Source organism: Helobdella robusta (genome assembly GCF_000326865.2).
Source record: "Helobdella robusta unplaced genomic scaffold HELROscaffold_70, whole genome shotgun sequence".
Classification (NCBI taxonomy): Eukaryota; Metazoa; Annelida; class Clitellata; order Rhynchobdellida; family Glossiphoniidae; genus Helobdella; species Helobdella robusta.
Window position 1 is genome coordinate 18,822 of NW_008705399.1, and position 27,301 is coordinate 46,122.

The 27,301-nt window shown below is 37.3% G+C and overlaps 1 protein-coding gene across 1 annotated transcript; it reads right to left on the minus strand.

The window, feature by feature from the left end:
• Positions 1-1,963: 1,963 nt before the first annotated feature.
• HELRODRAFT_115799 (hypothetical protein) lies at positions 1,964-25,918 on the minus strand (the record flags this gene model as incomplete). Its single annotated transcript, XM_009031131.1, has 55 exons — positions 1,964-2,074; positions 2,164-2,292; positions 2,450-2,632; positions 2,998-3,063; positions 3,252-3,377; positions 3,479-3,603; positions 3,690-3,798; positions 4,243-4,347; positions 4,607-4,792; positions 5,407-5,523; positions 5,659-5,784; positions 6,066-6,249; positions 6,454-6,620; positions 6,860-7,006; positions 7,122-7,244; positions 7,572-7,676; positions 8,169-8,318; positions 8,464-8,634; positions 8,815-8,901; positions 8,991-9,147; positions 9,311-9,492; positions 9,682-9,809; positions 9,933-10,107; positions 10,324-10,467; positions 10,766-10,888; positions 10,997-11,086; positions 11,268-11,361; positions 11,476-11,824; positions 12,042-12,168; positions 12,296-12,529; positions 12,741-12,905; positions 13,039-13,236; positions 13,352-13,582; positions 13,794-13,922; positions 14,097-14,228; positions 14,420-14,518; positions 14,870-14,986; positions 15,258-15,527; positions 15,659-15,760; positions 17,165-17,309; positions 17,629-17,795; positions 19,199-19,311; positions 19,521-19,708; positions 19,843-19,919; positions 20,242-20,343; positions 20,591-20,656; positions 20,753-20,839; positions 20,981-21,085; positions 21,376-21,439; positions 21,713-21,840; positions 22,101-22,243; positions 22,623-22,772; positions 23,094-23,223; positions 23,397-23,494; positions 25,774-25,918. 55 exons carry the CDS (start codon positions 25,916-25,918, stop codon positions 1,964-1,966), a joined length of 7,671 nt encoding a protein of 2,556 aa, XP_009029379.1.
• Between the last annotated feature and the right edge of the window lie 1,383 nt (positions 25,919-27,301).

The window sequence follows — 27,301 nt, forward strand, 5'->3', positions numbered from 1 at the left end:
AAAATAAACCTAAGAATGTATTAGAAAATAACATCGGCTAATTGTATGTTTGTACGTGTCTGTACGTAGCGTATGTATGTGTGTGTATCTCTGTGTTTGTACGTATGTATGTGTGTGTGTGTATCTCATAATCTTCTTCTTCTTTCACAGATTCGAGAACTTCTCTAAAATATCTAAAAAGTAAAGCGGACGATAGGAAAGGCCATTACATAAGAAATGTACACAAGTACTAATATATGAATTTATGTAAATTCAGATCTATACAAACGAATGTATATGTATATATATATACTCATATATTTGTACTTATACAACACTGACGTATATATAAAAAGTTTCAAAAGTCGTATATATATATTTATGTATATAGTACTGAAGAGTTGCATAGAGTACGCGAAGTTTAAAAAATACCAGACGCCAACGAATTAAGCAACTAAGACCACAAAGCCTGATTTAGTTTACCATGAGTACTGAAATTATTACAGAAATCGGTAAAACTACCAATATCAGCGGCGAACTTGCTAACCATGCTAAAGCTGAATCATTTATCATAGTTAAGCAAGCCTGAAGACACGGATCTGTATGTAACGCGGACGATGTTAGGCAATGTTGCAAAAATACTGTCCAATCAGTGAAAGAGAATTATTATATATATATATATGTATATATATATACCTATATATATATATCTATGTATATATATGTTAGTCCGGTTATAGAATTAGGAATGATTGAAAATAGTAGAGACAAAATGAATCAATAAAGCTTTAAATCCTAATTCACGCAGACATTTTAGCGATTTCGAACATGCACGCACACTCACATACACACACACGCACATAAATATATATTTTATATATTTTACAGTATTGGATGAATTATACCGAATTGTTGACATTAATCAATTTAAAGTTTGTTTTAATGTATATATATATATATATATATACATATATAATAAACCGTATGTTTTATATAAATGTATCCAGATAAATAAATGAACGTCTGAATGAATCGATCGAATGATGAAGAAGCAAATTAATGATGAATGAATGAATGCATTTATGAATTAGTGAATGAATGAATGTACGAACGAAGGTACGAAAGATTAATTAAAAGAGAGAAAACTTGAAAGATAAACCTTATGCTGCTTTAGAGTGCTGATAAAATAAAATTAAGTGTCATAAATAACAAAATCTATTTCATTCATTTATATAATACCACATTCAATCATTCATTACCTCATTTATTCATCTATTCCTTCCTTCATCCATTCCTTCATTCACTCATTTGAAATGGATAACCTTTCCGACTCACGACACATTCATTCAGTCAATCATTAAGTCAATTTTTAATAATAATAATAAGAATAACAACAATAGTAATAATATGAATAATAATAACAACAACAACAACAACAACATTATTACACTAAATAATAATAATATAATACGTTAATACAAACGCCAGAAATATAAAAACTTGAAATTAAACTTAAATTCAATCAATAATAAACGTTCATTAATTATCAATTCATTTGAAATATTACCTGCGGGTTTTTATAACAATTTTTATCTAACTTTGTTTATAATTTTATGGCCGATATCTTTTAATGAAAAATTGATTAACGCGGTAATTCGCTCGTCATATAGCATATATTGTGACAGAAGCACTACCTAACCGATTTTAAATATATTTTTTACTCTCAAGCACTTGCTGATTGGAGAGCACGAGAGGATCGTACATTATATTTTTCATCTTATTTATTTGCACTTTGATTAATAATATATTAATATTAATATATAATTAATAATTTTCGATTGATTTAATTTGGATTTTATCTTTTCGGTAAATAAAAGTATGTTCTCATTATTATTATTGCACATGGACACAGATCTATGAGGAATTATTCTATACAACAACATTAAATAAAATGCTAACAAATAAAGCCACTTCCTTGACCTTCTTAAACTTCATCAGTAGGTCTGTACTTAGCTTTCCTGATGGTCTCAAGTTTCTTCCTGGCCATCTCTAACTCTTTCTCCTTCCTCAATATCTCCTCTTGGGCCATTATGATCTGAGAAATAAAACAACTTTTATAAACTCACGGAAAAAATTACAGACAGACAGACATACAGACATACAGACAGACAGATAGAAACGAACCTGAGCCATATCAGTGACCATCCTGTTGTTGACGGTGGTGACGCTCTCTTCATCCTCTGCCTCGTTCTTCATCTTCTGCGCCTCCATCACCAAGATCTCCGTCGCCTTCTTAACAGCGTGGCCGGCGTTCTACGTGGAATGAATGAATGAATGAATGCACGATGGAATGAATGGATAGATGCATGATGAAATGAATGGACGGATAAATGGATGAATCGACGAATTAATTAACGGTTTGATTTACAAATGAAAAACAACTGCAGATAAAAATAGAACTTAAACGAACTTGCAGCCTATGCATAGCCTGTGAATTGGGATCGGCCTTGACCTTGCAAGCTATGAGCAGCTGGGCCGTCGAAGCAGCTACCTGCTTGGCCGACGAAATCAGCTTCTCCTCAGAAGCCTGACCTTGAACCATGGCGTTAGCTGCGTCGCACAAACTTTGAGTAGCCGCTGCCACCATTCGCGCCTGGTTTTTGTTGAGGGGGAGGGGCGGGTGAAAAAGTTAAAATGTCATCACTGTTTAAATGTGGATTTAATTGGGAATGATAAAAATGAAATGATGAAAGAGAGAAAGAAATAAAGAATAAACGAACAAATACATGAAAGAAAAGTGAAATGAAAAAAAAATGAACAGACATGAACAGACAGACAGGCACCCAGACAAAGACAAACGAACGAACGAACAAACAAACGAACAAATAAACACACACACACACACAGACAAAATACAGAGAGAGAGAGAGAGAGAGAGAGAGAGAGAGAGAGAGAGAGAGAGAGAGAGAGAGAGAGAGAAAGAGAGAGAGAGAGAGACAAATTGAAAACAATACAAACGGCAGATATCAGTCCCTGAGACCATTGACTGTCTGTATCGTAATCGTCACTGCTCACCTTTCCAAGCTAATGAAATGTTAACAACAACAACAACAATAACAATAGTGGCAATAATAATAATAATAATAAAAATCAATCAATCAATCAAATATATTCATATGGCGTAACGGAATACAGCGTTTCAACTTAGTGGAGTAATAACAATGGAATGAAATTACAAGAAAGAAGAATATAATTCAGCCTTGATGAGATACCTTGTCCTGCATGACGAGTTCCCTCTGAGCGACTGAAGCAGCTTTGACGAGAGCAGCTGTTGCGGCTGCTATGGATTTGGCAGCTTCAAGAAGCTGCTCCTCGAAGTTCAACGAGTCATCCACTTGCTGGAAAAATTATAATATTATAATTATTATAATATATTCATCCAATCGGTTGATGATTTGTTTGTTTATATATTTCATTTGTTTATTTATTATTCATTCACCTTAGGTTTTAGCCTAGGCTGTAGCGAAGCTAGCTTCTTAGCGGCGGCTTCAATGGCGTTAGCAGCACTTAGCAGCTCGTTCTCAGCTATAGTGCTTGGGTCTTGTGGGTCAAACCAGTCCATTCCTTTGTGTTTGTGTGTGAGTGTGTGTGAGTGTGTATGTGTGCATCGTCATCGTCATCATCATCATCCTTTCATCACAACCATCAACCTTTGATAGCTTCAGCAGCATGAACGATTTCAGTAACCGATTGGGCAACTTTTTTTGAAGTCATGGCCAGCTGCTGCTTCAGCTCAGCTGTGATTGGCTTCTGATGGATCTAGTAGCACAAATTAGCATAAATTAGCATAGTTTATTATGTAATTCTATCATTCATTCATTTACTAGCTTGTTCATCCATTATTATTATAAACAACCTAGATTTACCAATACCTACATTTATTAATTAATTTATTTACTCAATCGTTCCTCTCTTCTAACATACACTCGTACATGAATTCATTAATTCGTTCATTCATTCAGTCATTCAATCTGTCGCTCATTCATTCATTCGTTCGTTCATGCATATATAGATTTATTCATTTATTGAGAGGCCAATGAAAACTGCAAAACGAATAATCAGAAGATTTATAGTACACTACTACCACCACCACAACTACAACTACTACTACTACGACGACTATTACTGCTACTACTACTAATAATAATAACAATATTAACAACAACAACAACAATAATAATAACTTATGAATATTAATAACACCTGCTGAATATTAATGAGTAGTTCCCGGTACGAATGTGCACATACATTACCAGCGTCCAGCATCCTCTGCTTCAGCTGCCTGTCTTCCACGTTCACCACTCCTCCCTGACGTCATTATTACAAATTAATATTATGAGTAGTAGTAGCGGTAGTAGTAGTAGTAGCAGTAGTAGTAGTAGTAGTGGTTGTAGAAGTAGTAGTAGTAGTAGTAGTAGTAGTAGTAGTAGCAGTAGCAGTAGCAGCAGTGGTAGTAGTAGTAGTAGCCGTAGCAGCAGTAGTAGTAGTAGTACTAGTAGTGGTAGCATCAGCAGCGATTTAAAATGTTAAAAGGAATTAAAAGGAAGAAAAAAACAAACTAGGTCACCTTGCAGTGCTTCAGCAAATCAGAAATGGCCTTGCGACCTAAATTAGCAGCTGCGATAATGTCATCCTGCCTGCCGCTGTTACCAGCTGCCACAGCTTTCGAAGTGGCCATGGTGATGGGACGCGTGATCTGGATAATGGAGTCCGGGGAGACTGCCTTCTCGAAACGGTCGATGACTGCATATGCCTGTGTGCGTGTGTGTGAATGTGTGTGAATGTGTGTGTTAGTTTGCGTATGTAGGCGTGTGTATTTCTGTTATGTATGTTGTGGGTGTTTCGTTAAATGTGTGTGAGTGTGTGTGCAATTGACAGATTTTAACGTTTTACTCTGCACAGTCCTGTAACGTTATTTCTCTTGGGAGTGTTTGTTACTGAATAAAATTTTGTCTCGTTTCGTCTGCGTACGTGTGTATATGCGAGTGAATGTGAATGTGAGTCTTCTTTTTTCCTTTGTTTTGGAGACAAATAAAATGTATCGTATCGTATCGAATGTCATGGTGGATGTGTGTTTGTGTGCGAGCAACTATATATATATATATATATATATATATATATATATATATATATATATATATATATATATATATAAGCGTTGAACTTCAACATCTCCTCAGCTCAGCTCAAACAGAGCTGAACACGACTCAGATGAACTAAGGGAGCCAGATTCAAAGCAGCTTATGATGAACGATTGATCGATAGATTGGTTGACTGATTGAATGAATGATTGATTGACTGACTGATTGGTTGATTGACTGATTGATTGATTGACAGATTGACTGACTGATTGACTGATGACCTGACCTTCAATTCCTGTTGTATGGCCTCGATGGATGATTCCAGAGCCTGCGTACCTCTCGTTGCCTCGTCCTCAACCGTCTTCACCGTCTTCAGCAGGTTCGTTACGTTGGTGACCATGGTCTGGTGAGTTGGGAGGTTGGTTGGGCGGTTCATATGACTCAATATAGGCAGGTAGATAGATCGATTGGTTGAGTTACTAATTGGTCGTGTGAAACCAAACCCGTAATGATATTACAAATATCTAAAAACACTGACCTTGGCGGCGTCCTTGAGAACGACCATGGATGGGTCACTTGGGGGCTTGCCGGCTGCCACCTTCGTTGCCCCTATCAGGTCGGTCAGCGCCGACACCACGTCTTTTACTGCGTTCAATAGGGAAACCTGAATGGATAGATAGATGGATGGGTGAGGGGTCGAATGAACGAACGAATGAATGGATAGGATAAATAGATGGATCAGTAAATTAATAAACGGACAAATATGGACAACTAGACAAACAATATTAGAATAGATAAATTAATTTTAATCGCTATAACGAAGTGACAGCTACTCACAAACAGCCCATTCTTGCCAATAACTCCCACATAACCCCCCTCCTACAAAAAAAAACCCACAACAGGTAAGCCAGCCCTTCATCACAACCAGACTCCCCTACTACGTACCTGTGCATCGGGCTGATTGCTGCCCAAACTTGTTGCACCCCTCTTAACACATTCGGAGAGATTGTTGATGGTCGTGACGGACTTGGTGGCAGCTCCGGCCAGCTGATCCTGGTTCAGGGCCGCACCCGACACCAATGTCTTCGTATCTTCGACTAACTCTTTCGCCATCTTTAATATGCCTTCCCTGAAATTGTTGTGGTTTTTATTTCTTTGTTGTCGTTATTATTATTGTTGTTGCTACAACTCAACTATTGTTATTTTTGCATTGAATAAAAGAACTGAAAAAGTTCATCAAAGTTGAAAGATATTTTTAATACAATTGAAAATTTACGTCAAAGGGTATATAAAACAAAAAGTATGTAAAATCGCAGGAGCAAAAACTCCGAACCTATAATTAGAGAACGAGTCGGCGGACTCAGCTGACAGGGTGCCAGCTGAGGCAAACATGATAGTCGTGTCAAGGTCGGCCATGATTCCATTCATCGTACTGATTGCCGTTATGCAGGCCTGCGTTCCCCTGGCACTGGACTGCAGGATGGTCATAATGTCCGTGGCCTGTCATTCATTGGTTGTTGGGAAATTGGTGGGAGGAGTTAGAATAGAAAAGTGATCTTATACATGTTCGTCTTCAATTCATCGACTTTGTAGGGGTGTACTAAACGATGAACAAGCAATCAATCAATCAACCAGCTAGCCAGTCATCCGACAAGTTAAACAAGCAACCAACCGACTAATTAACCAACGAACGAAGCAACCAACGAAGCAACCAAGCCCTCCAACAGCACCAAACTAACATCTTCGATAACTTTCTTAGCCTGAGAGCCGAGCTCCTTCTTAGCGAACGAATCGTTGGGATTGCACTGTAGGCTGCCAGCATTCTGCACCAGACCGATGCAGTGCTTGCCGAGCTGCTGTATCGTCACTTTTATGCGATTGCCCATCTGTAAAATAAATTTTTATTTGAATTTGAACGAATGAACGACTGGATTGATGGATGAGAGAATGAATGAATGAATGAATGGATGGACGAATGAGTGTATGAGTAAAAGGACATACCTGTTCATTTGGACAGGTGACATATGCCTTCTTGCCCTCCTCAACGAGCATAGCATAATCCCTGGTTATGTTGTTGGCAAGTGCACCTAGGTCCTGGGCGTTGTCTGTCACCGATCTAGTTAGCTGTGTTGTTGTTGTTGTGTGTTTGTTGTTGCTGCTGTTGTTGTTTCGTATGCCTGGTGCTGTTGTTGTTGTTGTGTGAGTGCACGTGTGTGTGTGTGTGTGTGTGTGTGTGTCTGTTTTGTTCCTACTTATCGTTGTTGATGCTTTTGATTAAGATCGTTTGCAACTACCGCCTTATAAAAGATAAACTAAAATTTAATTTTCGTTTTGCGTCCAGGGTCCCGGTTCCCCGAGGTAGGACGTTAAAGATAAACTAAAATCCACGTCAAAAACAACGTCCATAAAAAAAAGACAGACAGACAGACAGACAGAGACAAACAAACCAACCATCTCTTGAGAAGTCTTAGCTAGCTGTTTGACGATAGCAACGATGTTTGTCTGATGTTCGACGAACGAAAGTTCACCAGTGTTACCTTTTATCTCCTCGTCCATCTATCCGCAACAATAAGAATTATAATACTACTACTAATAATTAATAATAATTTTATTATTATATAATAATATTATGATAATTAGAAAATGATAATTATAATATTAAAAAAAAATTTTTGTTCGTATCAGGCTAAACTGTTACGTACATGTAACATCCACACACACACACACACACGCACACACACACACACACACACACACACAAACACACGGAGCAATTTCTTTTAAAACTGTACATGCATATAGTGAGAGAGAGAGAGAGAGAGAGAGAGAGAGAGAGAGTGGAGAGAGAGAGAGAGAGAGAGAGAGAGCAATTCAAAGCAGTTTAACGCGTAATAATAACGACAGTAACACAAGATAGGGCGATATATGCGCTATCCCGCCAAATAATTTAAATACATGTGGCATTTATTCCAATTTTAAAGGAAATATATAATCTATGGTATAAAAATCCATTCTATTGTAATATTTTTCAAGATATCCCCTTCTTACTTGAGTGACTGATTCATTGAGATTGGCGAGTAGCGACGAGACGACACCACTAGACGATGCATTTTTCTCCATGGTGTCGATGATCTCTTTGATAGAATCTGCGGTCTCTGTCGCCGCGTCATCAACTTCTGCTTGCAGTTCTGGTGAGGCCTGGATGGTGGTGGTTGTTGTGACGATGATGGTGGAGATGATGTGATGGAGATGATGATTGTGACAATGATAAATAATAACAACAACAACAAACAACAACAACCACAACATTAATAACAATAATAACAACAATCACCCCCCCCACCTTCTTATTTCCGCCAGAGTCTCTGGCACACGTGATGAGATTCTGGAGGGCTTCGGCCACTGTCTTGCACTTCTCCAAGATGTCCATCTGAACCTTCGAGTTGGTCGTCTTGGCCACGCAGCCCAGTAGCCCCATCTTGAATGGGGTCATGTAGGAAATGGCCGAATTGACCTAATTTGATTTTTTTTTTTTTTTTTTTTTTTACAGAGGCCAGTGTTATGCTATCAGTAGTGCTGGAAACGAAGGAACAAAACCCGATTGAAAAATCACAAAATTTGTATAAAAATCGTATAAATGGGAGAAGAGACCAAAAAATAAATGAATGAAATAAAAGTTTTTTTCTATATTCACCAGATGGCCAAGATTCCCGCTTTCACCCTTGGCGGCCAATTTGATTGGCTCAACGAGGTCCAACATCTGCTTGGCGCTATTTATAACCTTTTTGGGAAAAACCAGACATCATTATCGTAATCATCATCATATTATTATTATCACCATCATATTATTATCATCATCGTCATCGTCACCTGTTCATGGCAAGCCTCGAGAGTTCGACCTTCACCCATGCTAGCCAGCATTGGGTCATGTGAGACTGCAGCCAATGAGATTTGATCGATGTCATGAATAATTAAGTTGATCTGATCTATCGACCAATCACATTCTTTATGGCCAGGTTGTGTAATCCTATGAATATTAACGAAGGTTATTATAATATTAATTAGGCTTATTAAAACACTTACGAACGAATCGCTAACAAAACTTTTCTCCACGCAAACATCGGCAAAACAAGCGGCGAACAATTTAAAACGACGACACAATGTACCGAATGAACCACAAAAAACCTCACCTCATAGAAGTGACCATCTTCTTCATAGCTTCAGAGAGCGTATGCGAGTGTGTGGAATAGGCTTGGTAGACATTTTGATCGTTCGGCTTGACGGCCAGCTGCTTAGCTGCTGAGACCATCTCGCACGCCCCGTCTACTATCTCTCTAGCTGCTTCCATTAGCGGCTGCTGAGCGGCCCTACCCTGTTGTTGTATGGATGGATGGATGGATAGGCAGATGAATGAATGAATGAATAAATGAATGAATAAATAAAAAAAAACTATCAATCACTAGTCGGCCAGCCGTCGACCATTCAAATATCATCAACCAGTTAGCCAACCAATCATAGCTCGCCAATCTATCAGCGTACCAATCACAATTAACCAACAAACCTGTTGACCAATCTTTGCCGGGGTACCAACAAACTCGGGAACGAGGGCAAAATTATTGAGGACATCTAGTGATTGTAGGAGGGGCTTACTGGCGTCGTGGCCAATCACGTTGATCGGCTGCTGTTGATCTGATGACGTCGAGGCAGCCTTGGTGTAGATGAGTTGATGGATGGATGGATGGATGGATTGATGAGGAAATGGGTAAGGAGTAAAAGTTTGACTAACTAAAACCACCATCACGCCCCAACAACCACCACCCAATACCTTCATAGACTTGACCATCTGGGCAGTATTGTTCGCGAGGTCTTTCGCTGATTGGACGAATTGTCGCTTGGCAACTGGATTGGTTGTCTTTGACGAGGCCTGCCTACAAGCATTGCACAACAACGACGTCTGATGGGCTATCGTAGAAACAGCTGCCAGCATCTGATTGGTCGGTTCGTAGAATTGGATGATTTGATTGGCTGATGATATACTCTCACAGGCTCTCAAAGATGTATGATTGTATTTGATTGGATGGTGAAGTAGATGTCCTAAACTTGGTTGGTCGGTAACTTATACAACAAATTGACTGGTTAACACACACCACAACACACACACACACACCAACCTACACACGCACAAACTCGCAAACGCACGTACTTGCGCTTGATTGGTCGAGCGATCCCCAAGGACGTCACACGCCTGTTTGGTGGTCTCTGAAGCCCTGAGGAAGAGGTCCTGATCCACTAACCCCTCAACTATCGGCTCGCTGTTCGGATCTGATATCCCCACTATATAGGCAGCCTAACAATATTAATGATGATAATGATATGATACTACTGATTGATTGAGTGAATGAATGAATGAATGAATTATTGGTTGATTAAATGAATGAATGAATGGTATTACTACTGCTACCCATCTAACTGAGTATTAATAATTAAATAAGTAAAAAGCACACAAACACAAAATCACACCATGATTAAATTATTATAGTAACATGTAGTGGGTTACAAACATGCACACAAACAAACAAACAAACAAAACACACACAGACACACACGCCCACAATACAAACACACACACACGCACACGCACACACCTGAACAGAACTTTCCACAATAGAGCAGACGGATTTTGAGAAGTTATCAACGCTGGTGCAAAATTTCAGCATATCTTGCTGACGCGCGCATGCCGTTATTGAAGTCATAGACTCAGCTAGAACCTTTTTTTATTATTAATATTATTATAGATAAATAATTAAATACGATGAAAATGAATTGGAAATAATATGAGGAAATAATTAAATTTAAAAATGATAAATATTTATTACTTTAGATTTATCAATGACATTGTCCAAACATTCAAAGTAATTTTCCTTGTTGACTGGCTGATTCGGATCATGCAATAATGGCTTCAACATCTGGTAAAGTCAATCAATCAATCAATCAATCAATCAATCAATCAATCAATCAATCAATCAATCAATCAATCAATCAATCAATCAATCAATCAATCAATCAATCAATCAATCAATCAATCAATCAATCAATCAATCAATCAATAATCAATCAATCAATCGATCAATCGACCGACCGACCGACCTGCATTTCTCTCAGAGCCCCATCACATTCTTTCTGTCCGGGCGATGATTCAGTGCAAATGCCTATCAACTTATTTATGCTATCTGTGACGGCTCTGCAATTAAAAAACCGATAAAAATCCTAATAATTATAATTTAAACATAATTAAAATTAATTATAACATAATTATGGTACAGAAACTCAAAAAATTTATGGCGAATGATTTCACCTAGCAGCTTGCGTCAGTAAGTTTTTAGCACTAGGTCCAGACGGGTCAGTAACGATTGATTTTGACATGGCCAGAAATTTATTCGTGGCAGACGTTACGTTACGCAGCTCCTCGACAATTTGATGTCTACATTCAGAATCTTTGGTCTGGGCGGCCATCTTGACGCCGTCGTCGATGAAACCTTCGAAAATTTTCGACAGCTGATTGGCCGAAGATGCCACAGTGTTGTTGTTGTCGCTGGTGTTGTTGGGGTTCTGACAGGCTTGCAGGAGGTCACTGGTAGCTTTGTTGAGGTTGGCAGCGTCCTGGTTCAGCCTCTGCTGTGTATCTCTTGCGGCTACTTCACTGGCTTTCATGCCGACAACTGCGGGTTGCTGGGTGTGATGTCGTGTGGAATAATTATAGTTATCCGATCGAATGGTTGTAATAATTAAACAAATAATAAGCAAAAACGATAATAATAATAATTATTATTAATTATTATAATTATTATTAATTACTATAATTATTATTAATTATTATAATTATTATCAATATTATTACAATCAGAGCAACAGAAGCGACACCTACCTGATTAATTTTGTTGAGTTTCAGCTCGGCGTCGCTAACCTTCCTGGCCGCTGCATCGATATCCTTCAAACCGGGCAGACAGTTGACGCACGAACTCAACGACTGAGACACCACTTTCGTCGCCTACGTTAATTATAATTACAAATTATAATCTTAATTATAACAATAATAATTATTATTAATTAATATTTCAGTTTTGGAATCGTCAGTGTAGAACGCAAGAAAGAGCCCGACGAATTAAATTATACACTCTAACCATGGCCAGTCTATTTTTAGCATCGACGTCATTGGGTTTCTCCGCGACGGATTTAGCATCCTCGATTAGCCTTCCGGATTTCTGTATGACGTCAATGCCTCTGTCGATGACTCCCATTTTTAGATCCTGGTCGCTCGTGGTCGAGGCCACACCGCGCACGGATCGCGATAAATTTTTTAGTTGCTTTGCGACATCGCACGCAGACGATCCGGTGTTCTCCTTGCTCCCCTGTGTTTCGTTGTGGTGTGGTAGTGGAGGATTATTATTGGTGTCAATACTAGCATAAAAAGTTGTCACTTGCCAAATTATCTTTCAAGAATTAATCTTCAAATTTTAATTTCGAAGATTCAAGCATATGAATGAATAAATGAAAAACAACATACTCAATCATAAAACAACACACCAAAACAAAAAATGCAACAACACCAACGACATCAACCTGCGTAGCAGCTGTTAGCAGCTGCGCCATAGCTGTGGCGACAGCTTTCGAGGCAGCTCCCAGCTGTGAGCAGCTCATCTCAGTTGTGTCGCCTGGCAGGGGCATCAGTTTGCCACTCAAGGCCGTTTGTTTAGTTTCCATTAATTCTCTCTCAAGGGATTTTACCTGAAAAATAACCAACTGGCGGATAATTACATTAGCTCACTAACACAAACACACGCACACAAACACACGCACACAAAACACACACAAACTAACAAACATACACTTACAAACTAACACACACACACACACACACCTGATCAAGAGCCAGTTCAATTTCCGGTTTATCAGCAGCAGCGGCAGTGCAGGCCTGCTGGGCCCTCAACACAGCTGACCTGAGATCGGCCAGGGAGGACGTGAGGTTCTTGGAGGCACCATTCAAGCAGATACTGCACGATTCATCTGTCACCATTGGCAGGGCTGCTTTCGTTGTCGTCAGTAGCTTGTTGCATGGCTGGTTGGTTGATTCGAATGATGAATGAAAAGAATGGATGAATGAACGAATGAACGAACGAACGAATGAATGAATGAATGAATGAATGAATGAATGAGTCAACCAGCAAACTAACAGCGATGAACTCCTGCACAGCGTCAATAAGCGAACTCAAAGATTTTGGGTCTTCCGGGCGTTTGTGCGAAGTGCGAAGAGCCTGCACTAATTTAGGTATGACGTCATCGGAGACTGAATTGCATTGACCAATCAGCTGTTGATGCGTCTGCTGGTTCGTGCTGTACGGACTGCTGGCAGTTGCTGCGTTAATCAGCTGTGTGGCTGCTGAGGTAGCGTTCTTAGCAGTTTGCTGTTTATTGATTAAGCGTGCAAGATAATTTTAACCCCTAAAATTATTCAGCATATTAATCCAAATTGAAAATATTTTATTCGCATTAGAAGATCATTAAAAGAGAACTAAAAGTGCCAAAAATACATCAGCACAGGCAACCAAACAGCGATAACAATACAGACAGCAATAAAGACAACAAGACAAACGACAACAGACAGCAGCAACTAACCTGTAGATTTGTGAGTATCGGTTGCTTGAGAGCGTTCACAGCAGCTGTGGTCGTAGCTGACCTCAACTCGTCAGCTGCTACCTTCAAAGCTCTCTGATTGGCTTCATCTTGTGGCTGAGAGGCACAGCCCTGTGTGTGTGTGTGTGCGTGTGCAGCGTGCACAATTCACGTTAATTAGCATCACATTCTCATCACCATCATCATTATTATCCACATCATCGTTAAAACCATCATTACCACAACCACCCACATCATTATCACCATCGCCATCCACACCACCATCATCATCATTATCAGGAGCACCTTAGCAGCTTCAACCATTCTAGCGGTAGCGTCAGCAAGCATCTTAGCAGCTGACAGCAGCTTGTTCTGGCGATCAGAATCATTTTGCTGGTCGGCTTCCACTTTTAACGAGTTAACCAAATAGGAGGTGGCCTACAAATTATCATAATTTATTATACATTATAATAATATATTATATCAGTATCAGAGCTATAATTATCAGGTATCAGACTGGCGTAGAAGTACAGCGTTCAACTTCAACGTAGCAGTAAGTCCTGCAGTGGCATCTCCTCTCTCTCCTCTCTATAATTTTTATTATTATAATTATTAATATTATTATTTACCTGAGCGAGTTGTCTGGCTTGCTTGACGAGTTCTTGCGTGTTATCAACGCTGTTACACAGTCTGTCAGTCGTTATCATTATCGTATCAACCTGATTCAGCTGGTATTACAAATAAATTATATTATTTATAATTTAAATATAATAATATAAATATAAACGAGTTATATTATGAATAATAATAATATATATATTTTTTCTAATCGATCATTCAATCAATTAGCTAACTAATTAATTAATCAACCAACCAATCAATTAGCCAATATATTTTCTAATCAATCATTCAATCAATTAACTAACTAATTAATTAATCAACCAACCAATCAATTAGCCAATATATTTTCTAATCAATCATTCAATCAATTAACTAACTAATTAATCAACCAACCAATCAATTAGCTACCAACTAATCAATCAGTCAGTCAGACGTGATTAATCAACCAACCAACCAACCCCTTCGTTATGCATGGTTCCTCTTTTAACATGCTGCATAAGATTGTCCAGTGTTTCTGTCACAACTGTTGCCGATTGGTTGAGATTAGCCAACGTTGGCTCGTCATCACATACTTCCTGCGTTCGTATGTTTGTGTGTATGTGTGTTTGATGTGTTTGTTTGTGTGTATGTGTTTGTTTGTGTGTATGTGTTTGTTTGTGTGTATGTGTTTGTTTGTGTGTATGTGTTTGTTGTACGTTTGTATGTATGCTTATGTATGAATGTTTAAATATTCGTATCTTCGTGTACGCATTTCTTACAAGCTTATCCTTTAATCCAAATCAATCTAATCAACTTCCATTCAAGATAGATAGACAGACAGACAAACAGGCAGACAGACAGACAGACCTGTGACGTAGTGACTACGTCATCAACGGACTTGGCGACCATTTTGGCGGCCTCAACGAGCATATCCTGGCAGCTAGCATTATCGATAGTGGACATAACCACGCGACTGCAGGCGACAAGCTGCGACGAAGCGAGAGCGCATTGAGTGGCCGTCTCGATAACCTGGCTCTGCTGCTCCTTGGTTTTGCACCGAGCCGAAACGTTTTTAGCTTGTAGGACGAGGTTAGCCGTAGCTGTGGCCACGGCGCGAGCCGACGTCATCAGCTTCTCCTGATAGTAGTGGTGGTTTTGGTAGTAATATGGTGATGATAGATCTATTAGCTTTTCAACTAATAATAATAATAATAATAATAATCATAGTAATAATAATAATAATAATAATAATAATAATAATAATGAACCTTGTAGATATTTTCCTCATCAGAGCATGGTTCGACGTACAGCATGATGCCCTGACTAGCTTCCCCCACTCGGTTTGCCGCGTTCAATATGTTCTGACGTGGCTGACATGATGATGATTGATGGGGGTGGTGATGAATGATGGTGTGGAAGATGATGGTGATGATGATGATGGTAAAGATTGGTGATGATGATGATGGTGGTGGTGGATGTTGGCGACGACGATGGTGACGTAATCTTAGTGGGTAACTCGATGACGATGATGATGACAACGAGATGCTGATGATAATGAGATACTGATGATGATGGTAGTTTGGACGATTGCTAGGGTGATGATAATGATGAGGTCACATGAACAAAAATACTAAATAGTGAAATTTAAAAAAAAAACCCACAGCCTAAAAAAAGTAAATGAATCGTGAACTGTAGGGACAGAAAAAAAACTACTACTCAAACGATATTTAATAAAATAATAAAACAAATAAATAATAAAACAAACAATAATAAAAAACTGAAAAATAGTATACTATATATATATATATAAGTATGTATGTATGTATGTATGTATGTATGTATGTATGTATGTATGTATGAATGTATGAATGTATGTATGAATGTATGTATGTATGTATGTATGTATGAATGTATGTATGTATGTATGTATGTATGAATGTATGAATGTATGTATGTATGTATGTATGTATGTATGTATGTATGTATGTATGAATGTATGTATGTACGTACACAAACACAGCCATTCTGTAAATTGCGTATAATTAAATAATAATGCGGTTAGCTGCTAGCTAGATCGATCCCCCATTTTTAAATTACCCAAGCGACAAAACTCACTATTAGGGATCTTCTGTTGGACTATTATTATTATTATTATTTTTATTATTATTATTACTATTATTATTATTAATATTATGCCTATGTAGATGCAAATAAGTAAGGAGTGTTTGTACTGTACACATTAAACATAATTGCCAAAATATTTTCAATAAAATTAACAATAACAACAATTATAATAATAATATTAAAAGTAATAATAATTATAGTAATAATAGTAATAATAATAACAATACTTAAATTTAGGAGATTTTTCATAAGTGATTATGCAAATTTTATAATGCAAATGAAGTAGCAAATTTTAAATATTGTAATATTTATTGCAGTAATAAACAAATAAGATAGAGAGAGAGAGAGAAAGAGAGAGAAGAGAGAGAGAGAGAATAAACAGATATGATAGAGAGAGAGAGAGAGAGAGAGAGAAAGAGAGAGAGGGCGAGAGAGAAAGAGAGAGAGAGAGAGAAGGAACAAATAAAAGTAGATGCAAGTAGAGTGTTAAAATTGCAAACAAACAACAAAGTGTAAGAACAACAACAGCAAACGAAACCAACGACAGATAGAAGCAATTCACTACTAAACACACTACGGAAAAAAAAATCCACTCCTACATTTCTGTCTGCCACTTTCAGGTCGTCATCATTATCATCCGCATCGCCGACCTTTGGCTGGACGGCGATGAGGAGGTCAGAGAAAGCCCCCACCAGCAGCCTGGCAGCCCCCATGAGGGCCGTGCCCTCTTTCTCGTTCTCCTCCATGGCCGCCAACATCCTCACGTCTTGTGAGAAGTTGTTCAGGTTGGCAGAGCTGTGTTTCGTTTCAAGAGAGAATGAGTGATTGTAGGAAAAAATTTAGACAGATAGTTAGAGAGGGGGAAAAAGGAGAGAGAGAGAGAGAGAGATAAAGAAAGAAAGAGTGAGAGTAGATGAATAATCGAGTGTAGTCTCACGTAAACAACGACAATTTAAGTTGAGCTATGAGAAACGAAGTTGAAGTGAATGAATGAATGAATGAATGAGTGAATGAACGAGTAAATGATCATCATCATCCCTATTATTTACACCATCATCAAGATCATCACAATCATCGTGACGTCATTACTAACAACCATGACGTCATTACTAACATAGTTTGCACGGCCGATCCCACGGCTGAATAGTCTGTGCTATCCGGATTGTTGTTATCTCTGGTTAGCATGACGACTTGGGCTGTAGCTGCGTTCATGGCTGAGAGCTGAGCGCTTAGCCGCTGACGCGAATTGTCCATAGCCGTCTCGCGCCATTTTATGGAAGCCTGTGTATGAGTATGTATGGATGTAAATGTGTGTATTTATGTATGTAGGATTGTGTTGTATTCAGCTTGGCCGATTGATTGATTGATTGATTGACTGATTGAATAAAAAATGAACGAATGAATAAATTAATTGGTGATTCAGTCATTGAAGAAAATACAATAAGATTGATTAAATAATTGAAAGAACGAATAAATGATTGATTGAATCATAAGAGTGCTGTTGCCAAAAGATAGATAGATAGATAGATAGATAGATAGATAGATAGATAGATAGATAGATAGATAGATAGATAGATAGATAGATAGATAGATAGATAGATAGATAGATAGATAGATAGATAGATAGATAGATAGATAGATAGATAGATAGATAGAAAGATAGATAGATAGATAGATAGATAGATAGATAGATAGATAGATAGATAGATAGATAGATAGATAGATAGATAGATAGATAGATAGATAGACAGATAGATAGATGGATAAATTGATCGAACAACTTGTTGATTGACTGATTGATTGACAGTTAACAAATCACGAAAAGACACATCAGTCATGAAATTTTAGGTGATCAGAACAGTGCAAACCAAATCAAACCCACTAGATTAGGTAGAAATAGCAGTTGTAAAATTCAATTAATTCAATCTTCAAATAACAATAATAATAACGAATGGTGTGAATAATTAAAATAATTAATTTTCAACCAAACAATCAATCAACCAACCAACAAATCAATCAATCAACCAACCAACCAATCAATCAGCCAATCGTTTGTTAGGATAAATTCTTTGATGTTAAAACTTAAAAAAATCCAAATCCATTAAAAGCGGGTAAAAATAATAATTAACAACAGGAATAATAATAACAACAATAATATGAATCATAATAATGATGGTGATAATAATAAATAAATATTTGTTTTAAATTATATAAATATAAAAATTTCGTATTTTTTCAAAATTTCTCAAAATACCGATTCATCGCTGCCATGGAAATCCACAAAATACTGCATTAGTATTATTATATATGTAACACATGTAATATAGAAATACACACACACACACGCACACACATACACGCAAACAAACACTCTCACACACACACATAGAGAGAAAGAGAGAGAGAGAAGAGAGAGAGAGAAAGGTAGCGAACAGGATATCGTATATAATTGCAACATTCACTAAGCTGTGCTTGTGAAGGATAAAAAGAAATGAACGAACAAACGAACGAACGAACGAAGGAATGAATAAATAAATTTTGTACAAAGGAATTTTAAAATGAACTAAAAAAATCATGAATGAACGAATGAATGAAACAAAAGTTAAACGAGTGAATGAATAAATGAATGAACGACGAACTAACAAACGAATGAACGAATCCAAAATATGAATAAAATAACTAACAGGATCGGTGCCAAGCTGAGGTACTTGACCTTTAGTCTCAAGGTCATTCTGTATGCCCTTCATAGAGGTCAGGCCAGCGCCAATGCGACCCAACAGAGCCCGCTGTGCACCCCCTAGCCCTATCATACCTGCGTTCTTACCCTGCGTGTGATTGGTTGGTTGGTTGGTTGGTTGGATGGGATTGATAATAGTTGGATGGATGATATAAGTGAGTGGAAAATTATAATAGTAATTAAAATTACTTTAATTATTGTTATAATCGCAATTATGATCTTGACCACCTCACACGCATCAATGAATGGATAAACGACGAATCAGGCACTAACTGCAGGCAGTCTATAGCCAGCATGAGCCAGTAGCGAGACTTTGGAAAACTGGGCCTGCTGTTGCATGGAGTTGCTCGCTAGGTGTCCGTTGGCCGTCTCGCCTGATCTCAAGATGGCGGGGAGTGCAACACTGCCTAAGCTCGCCTGCCCGCTACCGACGCTTTGGTGCTGGATGATTGTCGCCCTGTTTCGTTTCGTTTCGTGAGGAGTTTTGAAATGAGTGGACGTCAGAGACAAAATTTGAAAGTTTGTAGATGTGCACCGTCATCATCATCATCACCATCATCATCCTCATCATCGTCATCATTGTCGCCGTACTTGGCGGGAGATACGCTATCTTCATACATGGTCGATTCCTCGTCACCGTCCAATCCGAGATGGTCCCTCGTCTGTTTCTGTCGTTTCGTGACGTCATTAAGTTTTGACGTCATCATCACCATCACCATCATCATCATAACTATCATCGCCATCATCGTCGTCATCACCAGGGTCATTTTTTAAGGAGTAATGAGCCGAGAAAGAGAAAAAAAACCACAACAAGCCAACTGCAAATATTTATAATGGAATGACATCGGTCCGGACATAATCACAAAGCCTCATCAAAGAATAAACACCTAACATCAATTAAGTTATCATTGTCGTCATCGTCATCATCACCACTGTTATCATCATCATCATTGTCATCATCGTCGTCGTCGTCATCTTCCCCCTGCTAACTTTCTTCATGATGATATCGATGTAGCCGGCTATCAGCTGAGCGATCTGCTCGCCTTCCATCGTTTGTACACAGTAGTAGCTGTCTGCATAATCCCCGAAGTCCTGTCAATCAATCAACCAACCAATCAATCAATCAATCAATCAATCAATCAATCAATCAATCAATCAATCAATCAATCAATCAATCAATCAATCAATCGATCGATCGATCAACCAACCAACCAAATCAATCAATCAATCAATCAATCAATCAATCAATCGATCGATCGATCGATCAATCAATCAACCAACCAACCAGTCAATCAATCAATCAATCAATCAACCAACTAAACAACCAATCAAAACTAACAAGAGTGAATGTATTGGGTGAAGCAGCCCATCTCTTAACAGTTGTCAAAGGCCACGTTTTAACAACCTGAAAAATCGTTAGAATGGATGACGGATAGACGAACGAACAAACGAACAAACAAATGAATGAATGAATGAATAAATGAATGAATGAATAAATCACCTCCTTCTTTTCATCAATCTTCACGACACTTTCCTTCGTTATACCTAGCAAACTTGGTGTCAATTTATTTTTACCCTTGACTTTTTCCTAAAAAAAAATAATAATAATATCATAATTATAACCATAATTATAACCATAATTATAACCATAATTATAACCATAATTATAACCATAATTATTAATAAATAATAAGTAATAATTATAATAGAGAGTAAATTATAGGCAGACTTTAACGAGGAAAAAGGCGATTCCATAGGTGGGCAGTGATCTAGCAAGCTGTGTGTACTTGGCTTTGCTCTCTATCTCTGAAAAGCCTGATAACTTCTTTTGTTCCTGTTCATTCGTTCATTCGCTCATTCATTCACTTGCTTGTTCATTCAGTTTTTCATTCATTCATTCATTCATTTACCTATTCATCATTTCATTCATTCAAACGTTCATTCAAACGTTCATTCATTCATTCATTCATTCGCGAGTTCGTTCATACATCCACTCATCAATGCATTAACTTCACTCATTCATTCATTCATTCATTCATTCATTCATTCATTCATTCATTCATTCATTCATTCATTCATTCATTCATTCGTTTATTCGTTCATTCATTCAATATTTTCACTAACAAGATATATTTTCTTTTCAATTCCCTTAACTCTACAATATTCTTTAGGCAGAACTTCTTTCAAACTGATGTTTAGTAAAACATTATCAAATTATTTCATTTATTCATTCAGAAAATTCTTTCTATCAATCCACTCTAATAACATGCAATAATTCATTCATTCGCTAATTCTTCATTTTTTCATTCATTCAATCATTCCTTCATTAATTCATTCATTCATCCATTTATTTATTTCCTCCTTCAATCAATCCACTAACTCATTCATTCATTCATTCATTCATTCATTCATTCATTCATCCATTCATTCATTCATTTCCTCCTTCAATCAATCCACTAACTCGAGAAATCCGGGTTTATGTTTCTTCTCGTCGTAGTCTCCGTGCTGTACCTGGCACTGGAGGCCAGCGAACTCAATAGCCTGGTCCTGCGTTACCGGCAGGGCCCCTTTCAAAATCGTGTCCCTCGTCTGAGTGAGTGAGTGAGTGAGTGAAGGAGTGTGTGAGTGAAGGAGTGAGTGAGTGAAGGAGTGAGTGAGTTAGTGAGAGAATGAATGAGTGAGTGAGTGAGTGAAGGAGTGAGTGAGTTAGTGAGAAAATGAATGAGTAAGTGAGTGAGTGAGTGAGAGGGTGAGTGAATCAATGAATGGATGGATGGATGAATGAATGAATGAATTAATTAAGGAATGAATGAACGAATGAATGAATGGATGAATGAGAGTAAGAGAACCTGAACATAAAGAAGATGTAGTTGTATTGGATCCCTGGCGTCGACATTCTGATCGGAGAAGAAGTATTTCCTTCTAAGTAGTAACGTCTCCTTCTCATCGACCCCTTGCTCTCGTAAACTTTTGTTGTGGTCCAACCAATCCACTGTTTGATTGTTTGTATGTTTGTTTGTATGTTTGTTTGTATGTTTGCTTGTATGTTTGTATGTTTGTTTGTATGTGTGTGTGTGTTCGTATGCATGCATGCATGCATGTGTGTGTGTGTGTGTGTTTGTTCGTATGCATGCATGCATGCATGTGTGTACATGTATATGTATATATGGAATTTCGAAGTCAAATTAAAACTTATTTATTTGCACAATGAATGTCCGTCTTATTTGTCTATGATTTAGTAGCGCTTTTGAGATTCAACAATAAAAAAGCGCTGTATATAAATTTCCGTAATAATAATAATAATAATAATAATAATAATAATAATAATAATAATAATAATAATATGGATGCATCCACACACGACCACTGACATTCATCATCAGTGTGCAGCTTCTTCTTCATCTCGTCCAGCTTCTTCTGGTTCTTCGCGATCGACTTGTCCCTCTTCATGGTCAGCGTTTTCTCCTTCTCTGAGTCGGGCAGATCTCGAACCAGCGAGTATTCGTCGTGGTTCGTGATGCCTGCGTGGGCGTGTGGTGGTGGTGGTGGGGAGAAAATCGTTATTATTATTATTGTTGTTGTCATTTTGTAATTATATTACACACACACATTTAAACACACACAAACACACACACACACATTCAAACGCTCACAGACACGCACACACAGACACATATTCAAACACACACACACACAAACACAGACACACATACAAACACACACCCACACACACACACATTCAAACGCCCACATACACACATTCAAACGCACACAAACACAAGACACACACACACACACACACAAACACACAGAAACACACACAGACACACACACACACAAACCTATTTTACTGCAGATGGAGAGCATGACCTGAGAAACGTTTTGACTGTCGTCCACGAAAAGTGTCTTGACGGAGTCATCCAGCATTCGAACCCGCAACGTTCGTATCTTCTTCTTGTACTCAAGTAAATCCTTAACAGGTTGGTAGAAAAATTTACATTTTTGTCCTAATTTAACGCTATGTGGATGGCGAATTATCTCATCTTCATAGCCATTGCTGACATCATCATCATTTCCGCCATCATCATCATATCATCACATCATCCTTATTATTATCATTATCATTCCAAATCTTAGGAACCAACGCCATTCCTGAGCATGTAGTGGTCGAAAGACTTGCCCGACTCCAGCCAGATGCCCGTCCTCTTGTTCTCTTCGGTGTAGAACAGACCGTAATCATTTGCTGCTTGTGACGGGGGGGGGCAGAAAAAATTATTTTTTAAATTATTATCAGCATCATAATTATTATCAAAATTATGATTTATTATTACTATTGATATTGTTTTAAGATCGAAAACATACAAAATTATAAAATGTAACATGGACAAGTTAAATGATAAATTAATAAAACATTCGCGCCCAACGTGGGGCTCGAACCCACGACCCTGAGATTAAGAGTCTCATGCTCTACCGACTGAGCTAGCCGGGCTACGTGTATCCATCGACTGATAGGTATTACGATACGATAACGCGATACCACAGTACAAAATAGACCCAACAAACAAACCAACGCTCTCTTGGAAATTAATTGACCAATTAGTTTCAAGGTTGTCATCACTAAATAAATACTGAATTGTAGAGCGTCAAAAGACTAAAAACAGTTGTTAATAAAAAAATTCCTTCAAGATGACTCGTTTCGTTTATTATAACGAGACATCATTAATATTATGTACGTTGCGATGAAAAATAAACGTTCCAAAGTGCGTTAATCATATGAATTCATACCGAAACAAAGTAAATAAATTGAAAAAAAAAATCGCCCAACGTGGGGCTCGAACCCACGACCCTGAGATTAAGAGTCTCATGCTCTACCGACTGAGCTAGCCGGGCTACGAATTACGGTGTGCAAAGAAGCAATGAGTAAACAATGAAATCTAAATGATGATGTTATGCAATTAACCATAAAAGTATGCCTTCTGAGTTTAGAGCATAACCATAAATTATTATTTATCAAAGTTGTAAATATGCCATTGTAAAAAGTTGTTTCTATGAAATTCTATCAGACTATCTATTACATCTGTCTGTCTGTCTGTCTGTCTCTTCCTCTGTCGTTGTCTCTCTCTCTCTCTCCCTCTCTCTCTCTTCCTCTTTTTACGCTATTTCTTTTTGTTAACCAATTTCAACCATTAGAAACTTCAACAACTGAAAAAATAATGATAACAACAACATCGAAAACAAGAGTAATAAAAATAAAATAATAATAATAATAATAATAATAATGACAATAGGAGCAATAAAAATAAAAAAAAGTAATGCAATTCAATCCTAATCACTCTTTTAAGAAAAAAAATAAACTGATAAAAATGATTTCTTAACATCAACAACAACTCAACTACTACTACTACTACAACTACTACTAATACTACTACCACTATTACAACAACAACAACAACAACAACAACTACTACTACTACTACTACTACTACTACTACTACTACTACTACTACTACTACTACTACTATTATCACCTCAATTACTAAAGCAAAACTTTATTATTATTACAATTTCATTATTAATATTACGATTATTATTATTAACGAGGATAAAGACGGCCATGATAATGATAACACAGATGATAATGACGTCATGATGATGATGATAATGACGACGACGACGACGATGATGATCCTAACAAAACAACAAACATAGTTGACATTTTTTTTAGCCAGATAAATTTAACTTCAACTTCTAAACAGCTTCAATATTTGTTATTGTTATTATTATTATTATTATTATTAGTAGTAGTAGTAGTAGTAGTAGTAGTAGTAGTAATAATAGCAGCAGCAGCAGCAGCAGCAGCAGCAGCAGCAGCAGCAGTAGTAGTAGTAGTAGTTGCGATAATACTATTTCCATTGTTATTTTTATGATGTTATCATTACCAATATTGCTATAAGGAAACAAAAATAGAGGAGATCCAATGAAGGAAATAAAAAGAAAGAGAGAGAGAAAGAGAGAGAAAGAAAGAGAAAGAGAGAGAGAAAGAGAGAGAAAGAAAGAGAAAGAGAGAGAGAGAGAGAGAGAGAGAGAGAGAGAGAGAGAGAAAGCGATCATTATATGTATGTACATGTGATAAAAATTCATTAGTCAGTAGAGAGAGATAGATAGATAGATAGGGAGAGAGAGAGAGAGAGAGAGAGAGAGAGAGAGTGAGAGAGAGAGAGAGAGGAAGAGAATGAGTTAAACCATTCGAATTATAGCACCACCAGATAAATTATAAAGAGATAATACACCCTAGAGGGTAGATTGCCTGAAAAATGGAAGTTTTAAAATTTATTGGCTGATCCTGCATGCATATAAGGCAATACAAGAATAGCACAATGTATAAAAATTGTATTTCAATACAATTCAATCAATCAATCAATTAACCAATCAACCCTTCAGCCAACCAACCAACCAACAAACCAACCAGCCAGCCAGCCAGCCAGCCAGCCAGCCAGCCAGCCAGCCAACCAGCCAACTCACCATTAGCATGAGTGGCTGTGGTACTTTCTGGAACCTTCTCTCTGATAATTCGACAGGCGTCATAAACAATTGTAGTTGGATCAAAGTTAATCGTCTTTGTGACACAGCAATCTACAACGTTTATCTTCAATGTCAAGGTCGCCATGATGTTTGGCGTGTATATACGTGCTTATGTTATGCCAACTGTGTATATGTGTGTATAAAATGTGTGTACAAAAAGGAGTTACTAATTCTCCGAAATGATGATGATGACGACGACGATGAAAAAAGATGATGGTAATGATTATCCTTGAAGGAATAATTGTTAGCTGAGCCAATGGCGGTGTTTGTGGTTGTCACATCCAATAAATATCCATGCTATTGTATCTATGCTATTGTATCCATGCTATTGTATATAGTACTGTCTGCTGCATCTGCTGATGACGAAGATAATGATGAGGACGATGGTGACGACGAATGATGTATATTGAACTTTGTAAGAGGAAGAAGAGGATGATAATGATGAATGATGATGATGTGATGTTGTTTGATTAATTATTATCACAGCTGGATAACAATGATATTATAGTCTTTAGTTTTTATATTATTAATATTATTATTTGTTATTGTTGTTGATATGATTTTTTTGATGTTATTAATGTTGTTGCTTTTATCAGAGAAGATGAAGTGATCTGCAACCTCTGTTTCTTTCTCTAAAAAAAACAAACAAACAAACAAAATCATTAATATGCATATGATCTGAACAGTCCTATGTTAAAGATAGGTAAACAAAATGACACGCCAAATTATTACAACTTTTGTTATTATTACAACTACTACTACTGCTACTACTACTACAGCTGTTGCTACTACTAATACAGCTACTACTACTACAACTACTACAGCGGCTGTTACTACTACAGCTGCTACTACTACTACTAAACTACTACTACTACAACTACTACTACTACAACAACTACTACTACTTCTTAACTATTACTACTGTGACAAGAGTAGATGAGCCAAACAACAACAACAGAATAAATAGTCTAAATATGAAGCAAAAGAAGGATGAAAAAGAGATGTGTGTACACATTTTAATCATACGTACAGCCAACCAAACAAACACGAACGAACGAACGAACGAACATGTAATTTAGCAATCAAACAAACATATACACACGTACATACACAAATATATACAAACATACACACACACTCACACAAAACATATACACACATACATACACAATTGCATGCGTGCACACACACGCATACGAGCATGCACACACATTTAAAAGAAGATGAAAAAAAACTTGAAAACAAGAGAAGAACAATGATCAAACAAGTTTATTGAAATATTTTGAAAATACATTTACATACATACACATACAACACACAAACAAACACATACAAACAGACATACGTATTACATACATACATACATACATATATACATATACACATAAACAAAAACAAATATACATACACATACAGACACAAAAATAAACATACATACTTACACACACACACACACACACACACACAC